Source organism: Mus pahari, chromosome 17 (assembly GCF_900095145.1).
Source record: "Mus pahari chromosome 17, PAHARI_EIJ_v1.1, whole genome shotgun sequence".
NCBI classification, from domain to species: Eukaryota; Metazoa; Chordata; class Mammalia; order Rodentia; family Muridae; genus Mus; species Mus pahari.
The window spans coordinates 49,722,493-49,742,831 of NC_034606.1; the positions used below are offsets into that span (position 1 = coordinate 49,722,493).

Genomic DNA, 20,339 nt, shown 5'->3' on the forward strand with positions numbered 1-20,339 from the left:
GTGGCTGAGTGACACATGTCGGGACAGATTTGGCTTTCGTTAGGCGTGGTTTTAGCAGTTGTGAGATAAGCACCCCTGGCCCCTCTTCTTCCTTACTTGGTCTCAAGGACCAACCTTGGTCCCTAAGTACTAAGAAACAAGTCTGAGGTACGGCCATGGCCTCCTGTCATGTAGCTTCCAGGTACATTAAGGAAGCCGGCCCCAACCCCCAACCCCCAGCCCCCAGCTCCCCCGTGCCTGACTGTCTCCCTGTCCTCTGATGCCTCTAGGCACTCCAGACCAAGCCAGGAATCTGGGAAAGATGGTGTTCCTACCCCTCCCTACAGGAATCTCAGACTCTTGGTGAAATTGTTCATCCTCAGGAGAACCAAGACTGGCCTTCAGGGACCTGCCCTTCCTCTCTGGAGTAGGCAGCCCCTCCTCTGGTGGCAGTCTTGTCTCAGGCTGAGCTGTTGCTGGGCCCGGCTTCTGCTTCTCCCTGTGCCTACCCAATGAGGTCATACGTGCTCCAGGGCCAGAACCTGGCCTGCCTGCACAGAGAGCCTTGTTTTCTGGTAGATGCTAGAGGCCGGAGAGGGGTGGGGCTTTACACCTGAGGATGCCCTCCCCTGGCCTCACCCGGAAGTCCCTCCACTTCCTGTGGTTTCCAGGGGACCATGTGCAGATGTCCTGACTGGGCCTGTCACACTGGCCTGGAGGCTGTGGCTGAGAAAGGCAGGGTTTCACTTCTGTGTTTCAGGATGACAGATCACATGGGGTCCTCTGGTCCTCTCCTCCCTCTCTCCCAAGTAGCTGACAGGTTTTAATTTTTATGTGTGTATGGGGGGGGTTGTTTGTTTGTTTGGGGTTGCTTTTTTTTTTTTGGTTTTTCAAGACAGGGTTTCTCTGTATAGCCCTGGCTGTCCTGGAACTCACTCTGTAGACCAGGCTGGCCTCGAACTCAGAAATCCGCCTGCCTCTGCCTCCCGAGTGTGGGGTTGCTTTTTTAATTGTTTTTTTTTAAAGATTTATTTATGTATGAGTACACTGTTGCTGTCTTCAGATACACCAGAAGAGGGCATCAGATCTCATTACAGATGCTTGTGAGCCACCATGTGGNTGCTGGGANTTGAACTCANGACCTCTGGAAGAGCAGCCAGTGCTCTTAACCGCTGAGCCATTTCTCCAGCCCTTGTTTTTTGTTTTGGGTTTTTTGTTTTATGGGATGCGGGGACTGTAAGCCAGCGCCTCATTTCAGTTCTGGTCCTGCTGACTAGCCGTGTCTCTTGGCCTCTCCAAGCCCTAGTGTCTTCTACAATGGAGGTCTGACTTTCCCCACCATGCGTTGGCCTTTGAAACACTGAGAGACCACATGGGTGGTCCACAGGCTGGGTGTGGCCCAGGTGTCCCTCCCCTGAAACACCCCTAGGAGGCGGGCACTGATCATTCAGCTCAAGGGAACACCAGGGCCTGGAAACTAGAGCAAGACATAAACCCAGGCCCGCCCCTTGGGCTGTCTGTCCATCAGGCTGAGTCTGTGCAGGGCACAAGGGGTGGGTGGGAGAGGCCTCAACCTGGACTAGCGTAGGAGATGGTCAGCTGACTCTGTGGTGGTGGGTGGGACTTCGGGGCTGCTGGCTTGGCCATGGGTGGCCTAGGGTAGTGCAGGAGGGGAGAGTAGTTAAGTAGATACCTTCACACCCAGTGTGATTCACACCATTGACAACCAGAGGAGCCCAGCCTTGGGTAGGAGGGGTTCCAGGGCACTAGGACCACTGCACCCTACACCACAGGGAGCCAGGGAAGTAGAGTCAGGGTGTCTCTCCAGAAGGTATAATGGAAGAAGGACAAATAGAACCTTAAAAACTGGGGCTGTTCCTACTTTGGCTAGTCTGGACCTCCATTGTCTGCTCTGATGGAGTCCTCAGCCCCCCAGGGCATGCTTAGCACCCCATACCCCCAGTCGATCTGTTTCTATGGACAAGGCTTCCCTGGCATGGTAGGAAAGTTCTCGGGTATCACTCTGGGCCAAGTTCAAGAGAAGGGCAAACAGTGATCTGGTCTTCACAAGGGTAGCTAGCAGCAGAGAAAGGCTAGTCCAGGGACCACACCGGCTAAGCATGTCTGAGTTGATGTAGGCTGTACGGGCTGAGGGGAGCTGTGACCTGGAAGAAGGGACCAAGTAGATAGTAGAGGATCAGGGGACAGCCATGCAGAAGAAAGGCGTGTGCAAATGTCCTGGGGCTGGCAGCGGCTTCCCCTGAGTGCCCGGATAAGCACAAGGAGGGTTGAGTGCCATGGGGCTCAGCTCAGGGGCTCTCTGCAGGTCATGCAGGGCTTGAACTTCATGCAGTTGCCATGGGCTCAACCCAGTCTGTCATCTGACATATGAATAATAAAGTTTTATTGGTATACAGTCCCACTAACATTTCTAACTTCACGGCATCGAAGCAGATAGCCAGATAGCTTCAGGAGACTGAGTAGCCCTCGGACCTTTAACAGCTGACCCTCTGGCCCTTTAGAGAAAAGTGTTTGCAGCTTCCTGCTTCAGAGAGTTGTAATCAGCAGAGCCTGGACAGGGTCAGCTTCACTGTTAACATCCCTCTGCCCCAGGGAAGAGGCTGTGGGGACTGGGACCCCAGTGGCTCCTGGGGGGCTATGTCATGGGACTAGATGCACTGGGGAGTGGGGGCAAAGTCAGGACCTGGATACAAGGGAAGGAAAGAGAGAAGAGATGCAGAGAGCCCCCCAGCATCTGGCCCAGCTGGGAGGATGAGGAACATACAGGAAGGAAGGGAAGTTCTGCCCAGGTTGGACTACAGGATCTGCAGGGTGCCTGGCAGGTTCTGGTGAGCCAGAGTGTGTGTCAGGAGCCCAGACCTGGAGTTGTAGCAGGGTGTGGGCAGGCCCATGATTTCAGGAGGGGCTGAGTGGGACTGGATGGGACTGGATAGATGGGAGGAGACATGCCTGAAGGGATGTAAGAGACCCAGTGCCTTTGGGTGACCACTCTCCTTTCTGCCCACAGTATCCATAACGGAGTGATCGCGGTCTTCCAGCGCAAGGGGCTGCCCGACCAGGAACTCTTCATCCTCAACGAGGGTGTCCGGTGAGTATGAACCAGTTCTGTCTGGGAAACCCATCTATGCCGCCAGGGGGGTGGGAGAGGGAGGGCCCACACTCCACCCCTCCTGGAGCCGCCCTTCTAGGGTCAGCAGGGTGTAACTTGGACAGTGGCTTGAGATAATGTCCACATTCCTTGCCGTCCGGTACATTACAGAGGATATTTATTCTGTCAAAGAGGAAGGGCCCACCTGCTTAATGACCCACTGCCATTCCGGAAACAGCCCAGCCACGAACACCCCTCATTTCCTTTGACTAGCTAGGATCCTGGTTGGGAAACAGCCGAGGACAGACGAGCCCTCTCAGACTGTTGCCGTAGACCAGGCCACTGTGGCTTTGAGAGCATTTTCAATCAGCATTTGTAGTGGAAGAGGATGGAATTCCGAGTGGTCAAGCTACCTCCCCCGGGGTCACACAGCTGACACAATGGGGCATTTCCAGTCTGTGCCATTAACCCCCAGCCCTGACCCAGAGCACCCTGTCTCCAGATACAGGGTATATCTGTAAGAGTCAGCAGCGAATCTTCCATTTGCTGGTGAAAGCCAGACCTAAGTGATAATAGGACAGGGGTCAGCCACACCATACCCACCTGAAAGTGCCCTTACGTGGGTAAACAGAGGCCCAGGGTACAAAAGGGCACTGGGAACAGCATGGAGCGAGGTACCTCCGAGTCCCCATGCTTGTCACGGCTGACAGTCCCCCACTGCTCACAGTGCATCTGTGAGCCTAGGGAACCCATTTTATAACAAATGTGAACAATCTGCTGGCCAACCTGGGGTTGGCTAGTGAAGAGCTCCAGCCTGGCCTGTGTGAGGGAGGCCCCAGGCTCTGACCCCAGCATCACACCCAGGAAGACAATCTGCTGGTACAGAGGGCACACCCACATCTTTAAATCCACAGAGCAGGTGGAGCCCAGCACTGCACAACCCCCTTGGCCCTTCTGGTTCTGACTGCCACCTCCTCTCTTTGTGTGTGTGTGGGTGGGGGGGGGTCACAGTTCAGAGAAGCCACCCCGTGTCTCAGCACCTGACTAGAAAGCAGGGTGATGGGAGATGCTGACTTCAGGGACACAAGATGGTCTTGGGACAGCCGCTTTTTCACCAGTGCAAAACAAAACGCCAGGCATCCTCAAATCATGGCCGTGGGCTTCCTCAGGGAAGTGCGCTCAAGCACGCACTGAGTGTTTGCTGTGCCTTTAAGCCTTCCACGCACCACAGCCCTTGGGTCCATGCTGTTAGGTCTGTATTTTATAGATGGTCACTGGCTGCTGGTTGAGTGGTGTGATGTCTGAGCTAGAACCCAGGTCCCAGCTCCAGGGTCTGTTGGCCATTCAGAACTGTCCCTTCCCGCTGTAGTGCTCCTCCATGCGTGGCCACATTAAATTAACAAGGTCTAGGGCTGGGAATGTGGCTCAGCCGCTAAAGTGTTTGCTGAGTGTACACGAATCCTGAGTTTCAACCCTGATGCTACATCAATGGTTCATTCCTGTAATCCCAGCACTGGGGAGGTAGAGGCGGGAAGATCAGGAGTTCAAGGTCATCCTTGGCTATATATTGAGTTTAAGACCATCCTGCCCAGCACTCGGGAGGCAGAGGCAGGTGGATTTCTGAGTTCGAGGCCAGCCTGGTCTACAAAGTGAGTTCCGGGACAGCCAGGGCTATACAGAGAAACCCTGTCTTGAAAAACCAAAAAAAAAAAAAAAAAAAAAAAAAAAGACCACCCTGACATAGCTGAGACCCCGCCAGAAACAAAAATTAGGAAGGTCTGATTGTGCTTCAAACACATAGCTGGCCATTTTTGGCTTTGATCCAGGGAGAGAATCCGTGGAAGGAACCGTTGACGGCTGCATTCAAAAGTTCCCCACCATCACTATAGTAAGGGCTAGTTAGTGACACGAATGGTGTGTCGGTTGTACCTAGGTAGGGACAGCTGGTCACAACTGAAGACTCTGCATGACTCTTTCCTCTTCATATGTGTAGGTATGTGCACATACACATACATAGAGCTTTGTGTGGTTTGGTCACATCGACACCCCCAGGGACTTCCACCATGAGATAATCACAGTGTCTCTTTTCTAAACCCAGACAGTAGATCCAGCCAAATGCCTGCACTGCAGAGTATAGCCTGCCCCCGGCTCCCTGGCCACCTGTGGGCCAGTCACTGTCCTGAGCACTAGGCCACTGTGACTCAGTGCCATGTATTATGAACAAGGTACAGAGGTACTCAGTGGTGTGAATCTCCAGGCCCATGATGCACCTGCTCAGCCACGGTCCTTAACAGACCTGCTTTTGTGTGCATGGCTATGGGCATTGATTCACAAGCAGTTCATATACCATAAAATGCCCTGGTCGGTATTGAGTGCGCTCATGTGGTTGCGTGGTTGTCACCAGACTTCCAGCTCATTTTGCGTCACCGTACAAGAGTCCTTCCCTTTTACAGACCATCATTCCACCCAGCCTGGCTCCTCTGGACATTTCATATGAATGGCATTTCATGATAGCATGCAGCTGTTCCCTTATGCCTCTGAGGCCCGGCCGTGTTGGAGCCTGGGTTTGTGATAACATTGATTTTTGCTCCGTCTGATTACCTGTGTGGCCTGTGGCTGTGAGTACTGGGTTCTACTGCTGTGAGCTCCTTATACAAAAAAGGTTTAAGGGTTTTCATTTAGTTCTGGGTTTAGCTTTTGTTTTCTCGTTTATTATTTTGAGACAGGGTCTCAATATGTATCATTGTCTGTAACTTTCAACTTAGCCTGTGCTGACCTTGAACTTACAGAGATCCTCCTGCCTCTGTGCCCTGAGTGCTGGGATTGAAGACATGTGCCACTGGCTGTAGTTTTGATTTTGAGGAATGACTCTGAAGACCTGTAACCTAGTCTAGCATATTCTTGAGATCCTCCTGCCTCAACCTTCTGCTGGGATTGTAGACTTATGCCCAGGTTCCATGTTCAGGAGTTTGCATAGACGTGTGACGTGGCTTTTCCTAGCATATGTCCAGATCTGTTGAGGGCTTGGGTTTCTTTGGGGGGAGGCTTCCCACTTCCCACAGAGTGAGCAGCAAGGGGCATCCTAGCCTCTCACTATATTGCTTTCTGGTTGAGAGTCTCACAGTCTTGTGGGGACCTCGGGAGCTCCCTGTGGCTTTGGTTGGCATTTCTTGGTGACTAACAGTACCAGGCACCTTCTGGTGCTTGCTGGCTGCTCACGCATCTTCTTTGGAGAAGCATCAGCTCGCATCCTCGGCCACTCCTCACATTGAGGAGTCTTTACTGTAAATTGGCCAGTTTGTAGTGTTTCCTGGTCTAGTGTGTGTCTCAAGCCTGCAGCCCTCGGGCCATTTGCATCCCTGGATAGCTATGAATGCAGCCTAGAACCCTCATGATGCTATCCCCACAGCACACTGTCCGATGACTGAACACCCCGGTGAAGTCTCAGCCTTTAACCGGTGCCACCTCCAGTCACTTTCTCAAAAGTCCCAGATCCCTTCACCTTCTCCTTGGCTTTCTTCAGAACATAGAGGGTTGGCTGTTGAGAAAGGCTGACTGTCTTTCCCCTCTTTCCTTTTCTTTTTGTAGTGATCCCCCTGCCTCTGCCTACCCCTGTCTGGCATTACAGCTGACACCACCATGCCCGGCCAGGTTACCATTTACCCACCTAGTCCATACTAGGGAGCCAACTTTGGGTTCTATGACCTGACTCTGACCACATACCACATCGTCTGCCTTCCCAATTTCAGTTTCTCCTTCTGAAGACTGATCACTGAGTTCAAAACCAACCTAGGCCCCATAGTGAGTTGGAAAGGCAGTCCGCTCTGTAGAGCAAGACCCTGTCTAATGTGAGTGGACAGGCAAGCCTCCTAGGAAAGGCTCTGCAGTGTCGCTTCTCACTCAGCATGCCGTTGTCTTTCACGGTCCCTATGAGACTCAGTAAGTTGCCTGAGTCAGCACTTTATGTCAGTTTGACTGACGGGAGACTGAGTGTGTTCTGAGCATGTTCAAGGTGGGCCCGGCCACACTGTGCAGTCCTTAACTGAAGTGTGGGTGCATCTTTCGCTTTTTTGAGGCAGGGTCTTTTGTAGCCCAGGCTGGCCTACAAACTATATATAGCCAAGGATGACCACAATCTCCTGCCAGATGTGCGCCACAACACCCTGTTCGGTACATATATTTTGGATGTAGGCATCCTCAGCTTCCAGTGCATGTGTGGGAACAGCGTCCTCTCCACCTGGCTGTGCTCGCCGTTGCCTCTGCTGGTCACTTCCTCTTTTTGTTATGTTTTATGTTTGTGTTTGGTTTGGAGTTTTATCCCTTCTGTGTTTCCAGTTCCTGTGTGGCTTGTCCTTATTTTTGTTGTTTGTAGGTCTGGGGGCCGACCCCAGGGCTTTGTATATGCAAGGCAAATGCTCTACCACTGAGCCACCTTTCCGGCACCTGATTTGTCTGTTTTCGTAAAGCATCTTGGCGGGTGGGGATTGTTCCTGGGAGACAAGGAGATGACAGAGTCACGTGCCAGGTTGTGTATGAACTGAAGGAAGGACAGATGCCCAAGACCAGACGCAGAGTAACTTCGAAGGAAATGCCAAACTCAACCCCCTTGATAGAGGAAGTCACTGGGGGAGGAGCTTATATTGTAGACACTTATGTGTGGGAACTGAACTAGGACCATGCTGTTGGGGATGGTGTTATTTAAGCCTGAGTAACTCAGGTTTGTATGTATCGGAACCAGAGAGGACCACCTGTAATTCAGGACTAATTACATCTGCCACGTGGAGCTAGCAGCCAGAAAATTTTAGACTTCTGCCTGATTTGTCTCAGAACATGAAGACTGTACGGATGTCCATGGCTGTATTAGTTTCCTTTCGGGTGCTGTGATTAAACACCATGAACAAAGCAACTAACAGGAGGAGACATTTATTTGACTGAGACTTCACAAGGATAAGGGTCCATCATGGCGGGGAAAGCATGCCAGCAAGGGACAGGTGTGGCTGCAAGGGGCAGGAGCAGGAAGCCTAGAGTTCCCCTTCAAACCCAAGCATTAAACAGGGAGTAAAGAGGAAGTGGGGCCTGTCCCCCAGTGACTTCCTCTATCAAGGCTCTGTATCCAAGAGGTCCCACAACCTCCCCCAAACAGCGCCACCATCTGGGGACTTCGTGTTCAAGTATCTGAGCCTGTGGGGGACATTCACTGACAATGTCAGTGGCTGTACTTCTTCAGGATGGGGTCAGGGTGGGGGATGACTCCACGAGAGGCAGGCGGCTCTGTTCACAAAGTAGAGGTTCCTGTGTTAATCTGGCATGGGTTGTGTGGCGTGGGGTCCGTGAGGAGCTGCAATCAGTGCCTGTCACTGATTGCAGTGAAGACTCAAGTTGGTGCTCATAATAAAGCCACTCAGGAAAGGGAGTCCCTGCGGGCTGTGGGATTCAGGCAGGCAGATGATGGGTGGAGCCCAGGGTTGCAGAGCTAGGCCTGTGGGTGTCTGCTTGAGGAAGAGAAGGTGTGTGGTTGCATTGGGACCCTCAGACTTCTCTTCTGTGAGATGCATAGGGGAGATCTCTGTGGGTCATAGAGGGAAAATAATCTCTCGGGCCACTGGTGTTGCTGTGCTGAGCAGGTTGGTCCCGGGCTGTCCTCACCGGTACTGTAGGATCTCAACTTGTCCCCTATCTGGCCTCCCCCACAGGCAGCTGCTGAAGACGGAGCTGGGGTCGTTCTTCACTGAGTACCTGCAGGTATGTGGGCCTTGCCGCGGAGAAAGGCTTGCTCTGTCTCTCAGAGATGGTCTCTGTAGTTCTGTGACCTGTGACAGCCCGGGCAGGCTCAAGGCTGGCCTCTCGGGGTGGGTGGGGTTTTGACTGCTTGGCAGGAGGGTGGGTCTCATGTCTTGGCTGCTTGTGGGTGGGCTCCTGGTGGGTCCTGTAAGCCAGACCCTCCTGGAAGAGCTACAGGCAGTGACGGCACCTCTGTTGGCTTTCAGAACCAGCTGCTCACAAAGGGCATGGTGATCCTTCGTGACAAAATTCGCTTCTACGAGGGTGAGTCTCACTCGGGGCTGAGTATGGCCCGCCTGGCTGTGACGTGGCATGGGACAGTGGCATGGCAGATGTTGGGAGGCAACGGTGGCTCTCTGGTTAAGATGGCTGGAAAGGAAGGGAACAGGACTGGGCAGCGGGACTGAGGTCTGGACTGGGAGGGGACCTTGGAGAGAGTTTGCCCCCACCCCCTTGGGAGCCCAGGAGGGCTGCACAACCCAAGGAGAGGTGCCCTGCTTCATCTCACTGCTCACAGGGACTGTGCCCCCAGCTTTTAATCACTGCCAGCATTTTAAGGGGTGTTTTCATTTCTGTTGGTGTGATAAAGCACTATGCAAAAAACAACTTAGGGGAGAGAGGGTTTATTGTGTTTAGAGTTCCAGGGTACAGGCCTGATAGCAGAGATATCAAGGTGGGAATTGGTACAGTCACGGTCAAAATCAGAGATGAACATGCACATGCTGCTTTCTGCCATGCTTAGGCCCTCTTCTTCCCTGCCTAGGAATTGGTGCTGCCCACAGTGGGCTGGATCTTCCCATATCAGTTAACAACCAAGGCAGCGCCCCGTAGGCATGCCCATAAGCCCAGCCTGATCTAGATAATTCATGACTGAGCTCTTGCTATGTGATTATAGGTTAAGCTGGCAAAGATAACCATCGCAGAGGGAAAAGGTTTATTTCGGTTCACAATGTCAGAGGTCCCTGGACACTTGACCTCATCATATCGAACCTGGCATGAAGCCAGCCGAGCCATGTCAGAGAGATGTGGGCTAGCCAAATTGTTCGCCAGGAACAGCTTCTGTGGTCAGGAAGCAGAGAGACGGGAAGAGACCAGAGGCAGAGCCTACCTTTGTGCGTTAGTTGTGTTTCTTGTTGCCATGACAAATGCAGCTTAAGGAAGAATGTGTTTTGCTCCCAGTTGCAGTCCATCATGGTGGAGATAGCATGGCAGCAGAAACGTGAGGAGACAGGTCACATCGTACCCATAGCCAGAAAGCCGAGAGAGAGCTGAGTGCTTTTCACTCAGCCCAGGGCCCCAGCATCTGGGATCCAAGGCAAGTCCTCTCTCCTCAGTTAATCCTGTCTAGAAACTTCCACCACCCGAGGAGGTGATTCTAAATTGTGTCAGACCGACAGTCATTGTTAACCATCACAACACAACCCACTGTCTTCCACCAAGCCTCACCTCCCAAGGCACATTCAGCTCTGAACCGGTCGATGGGTCTGTCCAGTGATGCAGCCAGCGCCCTCATGAGCCAATCACCTCCACAGCACCACTGGCTAGGGACAAAGCCATCCACACGTGAGCTATTTCAGTGGCTACCTTATATCCAGGCTGGATATGAGGAACATCAGGATATAAGGTCTAACAGGAACCCCATTCCATTGCCTGAGAGATACCATCTTGAGTCTGACTATCCAAAGACCAGAGAACTAGCTTAGGGCAAAAGGTCATTGTCCCTACACGGGGAAAGCAGGGATAGTAGGCAGTTGGACAGCAACCACACTACAGGGAGATTTGAGCCTTGCTGTGGTACCGGGGCACCCCTAGTTCTCTCTCAGGCCTCACAGTTCCAGCAAGTCTCTCATCATAGGGCAGAAAGGGCTTTAACCTGCTGGTCCCAGCACCTCAGGCCCCTGGTGTCTGATGATCTTGAGGTCCAAGGAGGGACTTGGCACTACAGCAAATCTAGTGTCTAGAGGACTATGCAAATTTCTACTGTATGCCAGGCCCTGTGCTGACCCTGGATCCCATAAGCATTTAATGAGCACCTACTGTGTACCAGGTCCTATCCTAGCTTCAATATACAAGCATTTTATGTACACCTACTTTGGGTATGCTAGGCCCTGTGCTGGGTTCAGGCTGTGAGTATTCCACGAGCACCTACTATGTGGCCAGGCTTCACATACCCGTAGGCTTTATGAACGTTTGCTGGGCGCCTCCCACGGACCAGACACCAGGTTGCTCTCCACTAGGTGGGTTTGCTTCTGACCAGGTGGGTCACCCAGCAGCTCTGGGAAGGAGGCGCTAGCTCAGTCCTGCTTGTGCCACGCTGGATACATGGCCTCCCAAGTGCAGAGCAGGTGACTGGCTTTCTGGAGCCCTCTCAAGTCACTCACTACTCCAGATGTCTCCTCCACGTGCTGGGCCCTGGGCTAATGCCTGTCAGCCTACTTCAGAGAGTGAGAGGCTGAGGCCTGGAGTCCCCAGTTCCCCATCATCTTCCTGCGTGAGGCAGGTCCAGACAGGAAGAACACCCTGAGAACAGTGGGTGTGGGCAGGAGGCCCAAGCAGCCAAGGTCCAGGGGGCGTCCGAGTAGCCAAGCCCCTGGATAGCGCTGTGAATGTTTGGCACCTGAGGGAAGAGGCCTCCCACACCCTCCTGACCTGGCTGACTCAGCACATTCCCTGAGGGGCCTCCCACTAACACAGCCCAGGGGAGCTTCGTCCTGGGAGAAGAGCAGCTTTGTGAGGCCTGTGAAACCTCAGGACCTGGGGGGCAGGGCATTCCAGGGAAAGGGGAGAGGATGCCCTGACGTTTCATATCTGGCCTCTAGGCCCAGGGGAAGGTCTGGGCGCATGTGAAGACACCATGGTTATCATATACCACAACCTCCCTCCCTCCCTCCCTCCCCTGGGGGCCCATTTCTTACCACTGGAGCAAAGAACACACTGTGTCCACGCAGGGCCGGCGGGGAGTCTCTGGGAACCTGGAGATAGAAAAGATACAGGCCCTACCCTACAGGGACTGAGACATAACCACATGTTGACAGGACAGTGTGACGAATGTCAGGTGAAGGGAAACTCCGGGGAAGGGACGGTGGCAGTAGCAGGCCCTGGAGATGGCCTCCAAGAGTGGTCTGCACTGGGAGCTTGTCCGTCCCGTGCAGCCACTTACCGCTGCCCTGTGGCTCTGCCATCTCACCCCCACACCATCTCATAAAATTCTCCCCCTTGAATCCCGGAAGCTGGCTGTACCCTCAGCCCATAGCTGCCACGGGATGGGAGCCAGGGGGAGGGGATGGACGTGGAGTCAAATGGTAGCCTCAAGAGGGCAAGCCAAGACTTTGGTGAGACCTCTGCCATCATTTCCCAAACTAAGTGATTCCTGGAGTCTGGAGGCAGCTAGAGCGGGAGTATCCCTGGCACCTCACAAAGGGTCACCCAGGAGGCCACAGGGGTCTGCTTCTGAGGCTGCCATCTGCATTTCCTCACCCACGGGTCAAACTTCGTGTAGCCGATGTGTGTGCAAGCCCCCACACATACACACACACACACACTCCTCCATCCCGGCCTGGCTATGCAGTGGCTTCAGCCCCCTGCTAGACGACCGTAGTCATTTCTCTGTGGTGGTCACCATCTCTGGAGCCTTCCCTGGGTGCCTGTGGACTGGAGCTGTACCCACCTGGTTCCCCTGTGGGTCGAGTAAAGGAGAGACTGACATCCCAGTGAAAGCCATCCCGGAGCCTCAGCCTGGCTCTTCACCAAAGCTTTCTGCTCCACCTCTGGCTGGGGCCCAGTGAGGGTACACACGTTCACTGGCTGCGTCATACCAGCAGCAAACACAGGGTACCTTGTCATCAAGCCCTGGGGACTTACCCTGTCCCTTACACAGAGGGTGCCACTAGGTCTGGCTGGAAGAACTTTCTGGGGCCCCACTGTAGCCACAGAGCAAGGCTTCAGCCCTCGTCCGTGTGTCTGGCAGTAGCCTCCGCTGACCCCGCTCCCCGGCACACAGCCCAGTCCACAGTCCCAGGCAAGAGCCCAGCCAGGGACCGGGCTCTCCTTCCGGGTCTCTGACGGCACACAGCTCCAGCTGGGGCCTGGATTCTGTGTTTTACAACATCTGCTTTTCTGTGGTGTGTCCGCCCTGTGGGCTAGAGGACGACCTTCACTTGGTGGCACACAGCCCTGGCCGGCGCCCAGAGCCACCCCACAGCCAGCCAGGACTGAACAGCCTTTCTTCCTGTATGATGGCAGGAACTGAAGGGACTTTGTGTTCAGGCAGGGCTCCGAGGGGCTGTGAGCATCCGCCTGCCCCCGGGCATTCCTGCAGCCTCCTTGCCCCTGGAACCAGGTGTGGGCCACCCGGGAATGTTAGAGCTGTCTGCCAGCAGACAGCCCTGGGCGGCCACACACAGAGGCCAGCCTGCGCCTGGAGCTAGCTCTCTGTTCCCCTCATCCTCGCTCTAACAGACCTAGGGTTTCCTATGATGGAAAGTTCTACCCATACTGGAAAGCTGGACTAAGGCCTCCACAGGCTCCCTTGTTCCCACAGAATTCGGGAGACAGGCAGGCAGGCTGACCAACAGTCAAGGACCCTTCCCTCCATGGCATGGCACTGGAGTCCTATGGGACACACGGCTGGGCCTGTTCACTCCTAGACCCAGTGGCCATTTGTCTCAGCTGTGTACCCTGGTGACAAGTTCCTGAGTCTGCAAGCCACAGAGTCGTCTTGGGGCACCTACCTGCCCTGTTCTCTAACAACTACCCACCTGCCAGGTGGTACCACCCAGCCTGGGGCCAGCCAAGTTCCTACATCTTATCCAAACTCCGGTTTCCCACACAGCTGCTGCTTTCTCATGGCCAGGGTAGGGTAGGGGTGGGTGTCACATGCCCGACACGTATCCGTCTGAGAAGCCAGCTCAGACATCAGACAACTCCTCCAGGAAGTCCTCCCTGCCAGACCTCTGCCCCTTCTCCCACAGGTAGGGTGAGATGTTGGGACCTCAAGAGAGGGAGTTGGCGACTGTAACCCGGGCCACTTTCCCTCGAGGTTACCCCTTATCCACTGTCTTTCCCACGGCTCTAATAGTAGGTGTCCGGAGCCACCGGGGGCTTGACTGTCCCCAATGCCCAATGTTTCAACTAGGCGTTCTATCCATGGATGGACAGAGGAGAACAGGCAGGGTGATGAAGGGTCTGAGCCCAGCTCCTGCCCAGGTGTGCCCAAGGCAGGACAGGAACCAATACTCACCCGGGCTGAGCATCTTCATGACTTATGTCTTATCTGCCCTAGATTATAGGACTTGTCCTGTTCCCCCCCTTCGCAGGTGAAGAATGGGCTCAGTGGCAGACCACACAATTTGGGGGTGGGTGGGGCTTTCTCAGAGCACCTCCCACTCTTCCTTAGCTCCTTGTCCTGGGTAAGTCTGCTCCTGTGTTCAGGGCATGCTGTAATGGCTTCTTGTGCCCACAGGACAGAAGCTGCTGGACTCGCTGGCGGAGACCTGGGATTTCTTCTTCAGCGATGTGCTGCCAACCCTGCAGGCCATCTTCTACCCTGTGCAGGTGTGTACTGGCTGGGGGCGTGGGAGTAAGGGGACCATGGGACATAAGATGGCTCTAGGAAGGAGGACTCCAGCCCTGACCCCTTCTGTACTGGCCCAGGCTGTCCCTTGCAGACCAACTGAGCCTAGCAGGCGTGGAAGGCCTGGAGTGGGGAATCCTACAGGCAGAGATCTGCTCTGCGTGGTAGAAAAAGTCCTGCCAGAGGAGGCTCCTGGGAGTCCTGTATCTTTAGGGCAGGGAGAGAGAATGGGGTAGGCTGGGTGTCACTGGGCCCTTTCCCACATCCCACCCTTGACTTGTGGTAGAGAGAGAAAACTGCGTAAGAGCAACGCGGCCAGCTCCTCTCTTCCTGTGTCTGCAGGGCAAGGAGCCGTCCGTGCGCCAGCTTGCCCTGCTGCATTTCCGGAACACCATCACCCTCAGCGTGAAGCTGGAGGACGCGCTGGCCCGCTCCCACGCGCGTGTCCCCCCTGCCATCGCACAGATGCTTCTGGTACTGCAGGTAGGACAACGGTTTTGGGACCCAGGACTGACTGGGCAGGGAATGGGCAAGTGAAGCTTTGGGGCTGGGATGCAAAACCAGACCACAGTTACTTGTTCATTGTGTCGGCAACTGGCTTCTGTATGCTTGATCAGTTACCAGGGCTGGGCTCCCAAGCGCCCACCCCCACCCCTGCACACAGGTGTGCACACATGCGTGCGTGTGAGCACACCCATACACACACACACACACACACACACACAAAACTGTTCTAGCACTTGGTACAGATAGGCCTCATCAACAAGGCTAGCTTTGGAGAAGGGACAGTAGCCAGCTAGTACAGCTGGATTAAAGGGACTTGACCCAGGACATCCCCTTAATGTCTCGCTCACCATAGAGTTCTCACAACCCATAGTCCTGCAGGACTTTAGAGGTACCACCAACTGCCCCATCTGCCTGACCGGGAGACATTTCACTGTTGGAGGGATTGTAGCCTCACTAGGACTTCCCTAAGCACCAAAAGCCCTGTGGTCGTGAGCCCCCTCCCCATGCTTGTGGAAGTCCTTTTAGGGTTTGTGGGCTTGGGCCTAGGGGCTGAAGGAAATTGTAAAGGGGTCATAGCAAAGAATGGGCTGCAGTGTAGGCGCTGCAGGGTCCAGGGGCTGCCCTGGGTCAGAGGCTTACGTCACCTTGGAATGGAGCCACGTACAACCCGGTGGGTGGGATTCCCATAGACTGCAGCTAGCCTGGCAGGGTGAGTGTGCAGGGAACTGGGAGAGCTTCAAAGTCAGATCTCTGTGTGCTGGGTCCTGGGATTCCACTGGAGGAGGTGATCAAGGCCAGAGCAGTGCTGCCCCCTGCTGGCTAGTGCGCGTCCTGCGGCTTCCCAGCTGTGCTTCTAGAGTTCCAGCATAGCCTCTATACCACAGCGGCTGGTGGCTGGCATCCATTGTGCCTCCTGCCACCTCTCCCCAGACTGAGTGGCTTTGCCCTAAGGCCTCTATGAGCATGTCTCCTGACCTCACCTTGGTCCCCAGGTGAATCCAGCCCCCACTGTTTTAAGTCTTGAGTTGCTTTGAAGTCACGGCTGCTAGTCAGTGTGTATTAAGGACCTACTGTGTGCCCCTGACTCGCTCCTAGGACCACAGCTCCTGTTGGGGGTCCAAATGGTGTGGTGCCGGTCACATTTAACAGCCACCTGTGAGTTAATACAGATGAACCAGTCCTCTTATTTCTCTCTTGTACTGTGGTGGGTGAGGGAGATGTGACTTCATAAATGTACAAGTAGTGGAATGGGCAGTCGGGTGGCACACACCGGCAGACCCAGCCCTCAAGAGTCAGAGATAGGAGGATCTCACATTGAAGGCAGCCAAGGACACATAATGAAACTTTATCTCAAATAGCTCATGGGCTGAGGACCCAGCTAAGCGGTCTAGCAGCCTTTCCTGGGTATTACCAGCTGTCTCTCAAAGGACCACTCAGGGCCCCCAACACACCAGGGCTCTGTGACTTTAGTGTAAATCACCTCATGTGGCTATAAGGGCGCCCAGCCTCCTGCCTGGGACTCCACCTGGGGAAGTCGGGGAGAGATAAGCTCCTGCTGGACCAGGGTGTGTGACCTCCATTCCTTTGCAGGGAGTACACGAGTCCAGGGGTGTGACTGAAGACTACCTGCGCCTCGAGACATTGATCCAGAAGGTGGTGTCGCCATACCTGGGCACCTATGGCCTCTACTCCAATGAAGGGCCTTGTACCCATTCCTGTATCCTCGGTAGGTATTGACTGGGGCTGGGGCTGGGGCTGGGGCTGGGGCTGGGGCAACAGTGTTGGCAAAACCAGGATCCCACAGGGGACCAGCTACAGTCACACAAAATATCTGTCCCATGCACCTGTCTAGCCTTGCTGTGTGTAGATGTGGACCTTCAGGGTAGAGGGGGTATTGGAGGGTATCGGGCAACCCCCAGAACAGTAGTGACTCTCCACAGAGACCCGCCATGCAGAGAGCTTCCACCATCCCCAAGATGTCATACCTGTGCTGGCTCAGGAAGGGATACAGGGAAAGTAGGCCCTAGAGAGCCTGCGGGGTTCCTCAGAAGCCTGCCATGTCTACCCTGTTCATTCAGCAATGTCACTTGGGCACTTGCTATGTACCAGCCCAGAGACCAAGCCCAGCCTTCCTTCATAGCTTTGGTCTAGCAGGAGAGATGGGTCAGTGAGCCCCATGGCAGTCACTGGGCTGCAGAAGCGGATGCAGACTGATCGTAGGAGGAGGCCAAATGGGGTCACTTGGGAGGCTTCCCATCATCTGGGCTGCTTCCTAGGGTACTGGGTGTCTTCCAGCTCAAACAAGTTAGAACTGGGAACTTCACACCTCCCAGGCCCTGTTTGGCTGTAGACACCTGACAACCCCTCCTGATCCGGGGAGGCGCTCTGACAGAGCTTGTACTCAAGAGTGCCACCGCATGGGGACTATTAGGCATTGCAGGGTCCTACATGGCCAGTGGAATTTGGCTCTCTCCTCATTCTCTACACTGCCAACGAGGCCTGTAAAGAGCCGCTTCATAGCACTGCCTCACCTCATCCTGCAGCTCCTCCATGCAGGCTTGTGGCCTGGGTGCCCAGTCTTACCTAGGAAAGCACTGGTACCTCAGATCCATAGGCTTCCACGGGTGAGAAAAATAAGACACGGATCTATGACTGACGGGGTCATTCACAGGTCACCATCAGCTTACAGATTTGAACCTGGGCAGCTGAGGTTCCACTGTCTGTTCAGGCCAAGCTGGGAATGTTAAAAGTTCCCCAGCTAAGGCAGGAAGTTTGTACCCCTCCTTAGCAGGCAGGCTGGGCTGGTCCAGAACTAGTGGCCACTGAGCCTTTTATTGGGTGGCCCTTTTGTGGATTAGATGCTTGACCTGAAGGTGGGACTTGGATGCCCCGAGAACATGTGGGCTGGCACCCACCGTCTTAGTGTATGACTGTGTCTGTTCCTGCAGAGAAACGGTTCCTACGCCGCTCCCGCTCTGGGGATATCCTAGCCAAGAACCCAGTGGTGCGCTCCAAAAGCTACAATACTCCCCTGCTCAATCCTGTGGCTGAGCATGAAGCAGAAGGCACAGCAGCCAGCGGCACGAGCATCCGCAGACACTCAGTCTCCGAGATGACATCTTGTCCGGAGCCCCAAGGCTTTGTGGGCACGCCTGGCCAGGGCCCTTCAGGGACCTTCAGGTCTTCTCCAACACCCCACTCAGGGCCTTGCCCCAGCAGACTATACCCCCCTGCCCATTCCCCTGAACAGGGCCCAGGCCATGGCTCCCCACCCACCTCCAGCCCAGAGACACTTGTGGACCAGATCCTGGAGTCCGTGGACTCAGACTCTGAAGGGATATTCATTGACTTTGGGCGGGGTAGTCGCTCCAGTGTGTCTGACTTTGAGGCACCAGGCGGCCGGCCAAGTGTTGTGTGATGGTCTGAGACTAGTTTATGTTTTTACTGACTCCTGTGTGTTTGCGTGCCTGTGTATGTGTGTGTGTGAGCGAGACTTTTGTTGCTCTTGCCAGCCCCCTGTCACTGCCTCAAGTCACTTTATACTCCCAGGCTGTTGGAAAACCCATCCACCACCCCCTGCTCGCCCCTGGACTGATTGGGACCCACAGTTGGCACTGCCCAGAAGCATACTCAGCCACCTGGAGGATGGATGGGGTCACCACATGCCCTCCTGCCTGCCCCACCCTTGGTGCACACACTTACCCAGGACAATGTGAAACCAGCAGCGGGCTCTGCCTATGCTGACCCAGCCTGGCCTCTGGAGTGACGGGACTCAAGCCACAGTCAGACCTGCCTGTCTGCCTCCCTCTGCCCTGGGCGGCCACAAAACAGGAAGGCATGAAATAAAGTTACAGCTCCAGGCTCCTGTCTGCCCCCTGGTGTCCTTCTGGGACCTCCCCCCACCCACCCGAGTCCAACCTCCCTGACTTCTCTCTCTTGTCAGGCACATTCCCAGGCTGGGGCCAAGGCCGCTTGTTCTTAGGTCCAGTGTTGCTATGTCATCTTAATGGAAGGCCCGAGACCTTAATGAGTGATGCTTAAGTCTAAGACGAACCCTACTGAGGTTCCCTGGTCCTGGCCCTGGCATAGGCATTGGCCCCATGCAGCCAGGAAGGGAAAGGAGTCATGAGATCTACTGATCCTGCTCTTTGGGTTGCTGAAGACCCTGGTCAGGTAGGAGGGGTAGCCCAGCTTTCCCAGAGTCTGAGGGTGGTCAGGACCTCCCTGGTCCACAAACGGGCTGGTCCTGCTGCCTGTCCTTGGTAAATGGTGTTCTTGAGTGTTGGCAGGGTCATTCCGGGCCTATACTGACGCAGCAGCTTAGCCTAACAAGCCATGCCTGGAGTAGGCCACTGTCCCTTTCAGGTCCTATTTAAAGAGCCAGAGGGGGTGTGGTCCTCCTGGACCACACGCTGATCCCCTGCCGCAGATCCTTCAAAGCTCTCAGGTCTTAAGTGATTGTCCACTGAGAGTGGCAAAGCAGACAGACCTAGGAGCAGGATAGCCAGGTCTGGTCCGAAAATAGGACAGGAGGCAGCTACTTTATGCTTGTGGGCCCATGGGACCTGCTGGAGATAGAGGATGGGAGAGCTCCCCCCAACCCCTGGGTGGGAGAAACAACCTGTTCCAGGCAGGGATGGCCTGCTTGAGCTTCAGGGTTGCCTCTAAGAGCACATGGTCACCTCACAGGGTGTCTTAGGGTGACTGTGCTGTGATGAAGTCAAGGCAAGAACCTGGAGACAGGAGCTGATGTGGAGGCTGTGGGATTGCTGCTTGTTCCCCAGGGCTTGCTCAGCCTGTTCCCTTTGTCTTGTTCTGAAACAGGGTCTCTCCACATAGCCCCGGCTGTTCTGGAACTCGCCACATAGACTAGGTTGGCCTCCAACTCATGGAGATCCACCTGCCTTGCCTCCTGAGTACTAGCTAGGATTAGAGGCCTGGACCACCACACCAGGTCCAGCCTGTATTCTTATCAAACCCAGGACTACCAGCCCAGGGTTAATCCCACCCACAATGGGCTTGGACCTCACACATCACACACCAATTAAGAAAATGCCCTACAGGCCTGCCTGCAGCTCTAGCTTATGAAACATTTTGTCAGTTGAGGTTCCCTCATCTCAGATGACTCCAGCCTGTGTCAAGCTGACACAAAACTGGGCAGCACGCAAGGGACCTGGGAGAGCAAGAGCCACCCCAGGCTCCAGACACCAAGGGCGTCAGGCAGGAACCTGAATCTGGAGAGAAAGCTCAAGTTCCTAGCTAGAAGCTCGCGGCAACGATGCAGGCTCTCAGGGAAGCAAGAGAGGCCTGGGGCCTGGCTTAGCTCTGCCCCCCTGCCTCCGTCAACACCATCAAAGTCATCATTAAATCTCACTAATCTGGAACCCCTCT

General features: G+C 54.7%; 1 protein-coding gene across 4 annotated transcripts in view; it reads left to right on the forward strand.

Annotated features, from left to right (window-relative positions):
* Nucleotides 1-18,806, forward strand: part of Prr5 (proline rich 5) — a 39,999-nt gene extending 21,193 nt beyond the window's left edge. For 3 of the 4 annotated variants that reach the window (XM_021216519.2, XM_029548029.1, XM_021216518.2), the window contains 7 exons: nt 3,008-3,088; nt 8,782-8,830; nt 9,076-9,133; nt 14,331-14,422; nt 14,784-14,924; nt 16,539-16,674; nt 17,897-18,806. In XM_021216519.2, the coding sequence (XP_021072178.1) occupies nt 3,008-3,088; nt 8,782-8,830; nt 9,076-9,133; nt 14,331-14,422; nt 14,784-14,924; nt 16,539-16,674; nt 17,897-18,366 (1,027 nt within the window). In that variant the 3' untranslated portion in view covers nt 18,367-18,806. Of the gene's footprint in view, nt 1-290; nt 407-3,007; nt 3,089-8,781; nt 8,831-9,075; nt 9,134-14,330; nt 14,423-14,783; nt 14,925-16,538; nt 16,675-17,896 lie in introns of those variants that run through there. The other variant, XM_029548030.1, reaches the window with a different exon arrangement.
* Nucleotides 18,807-20,339: the final 1,533 nt, after the last annotated feature.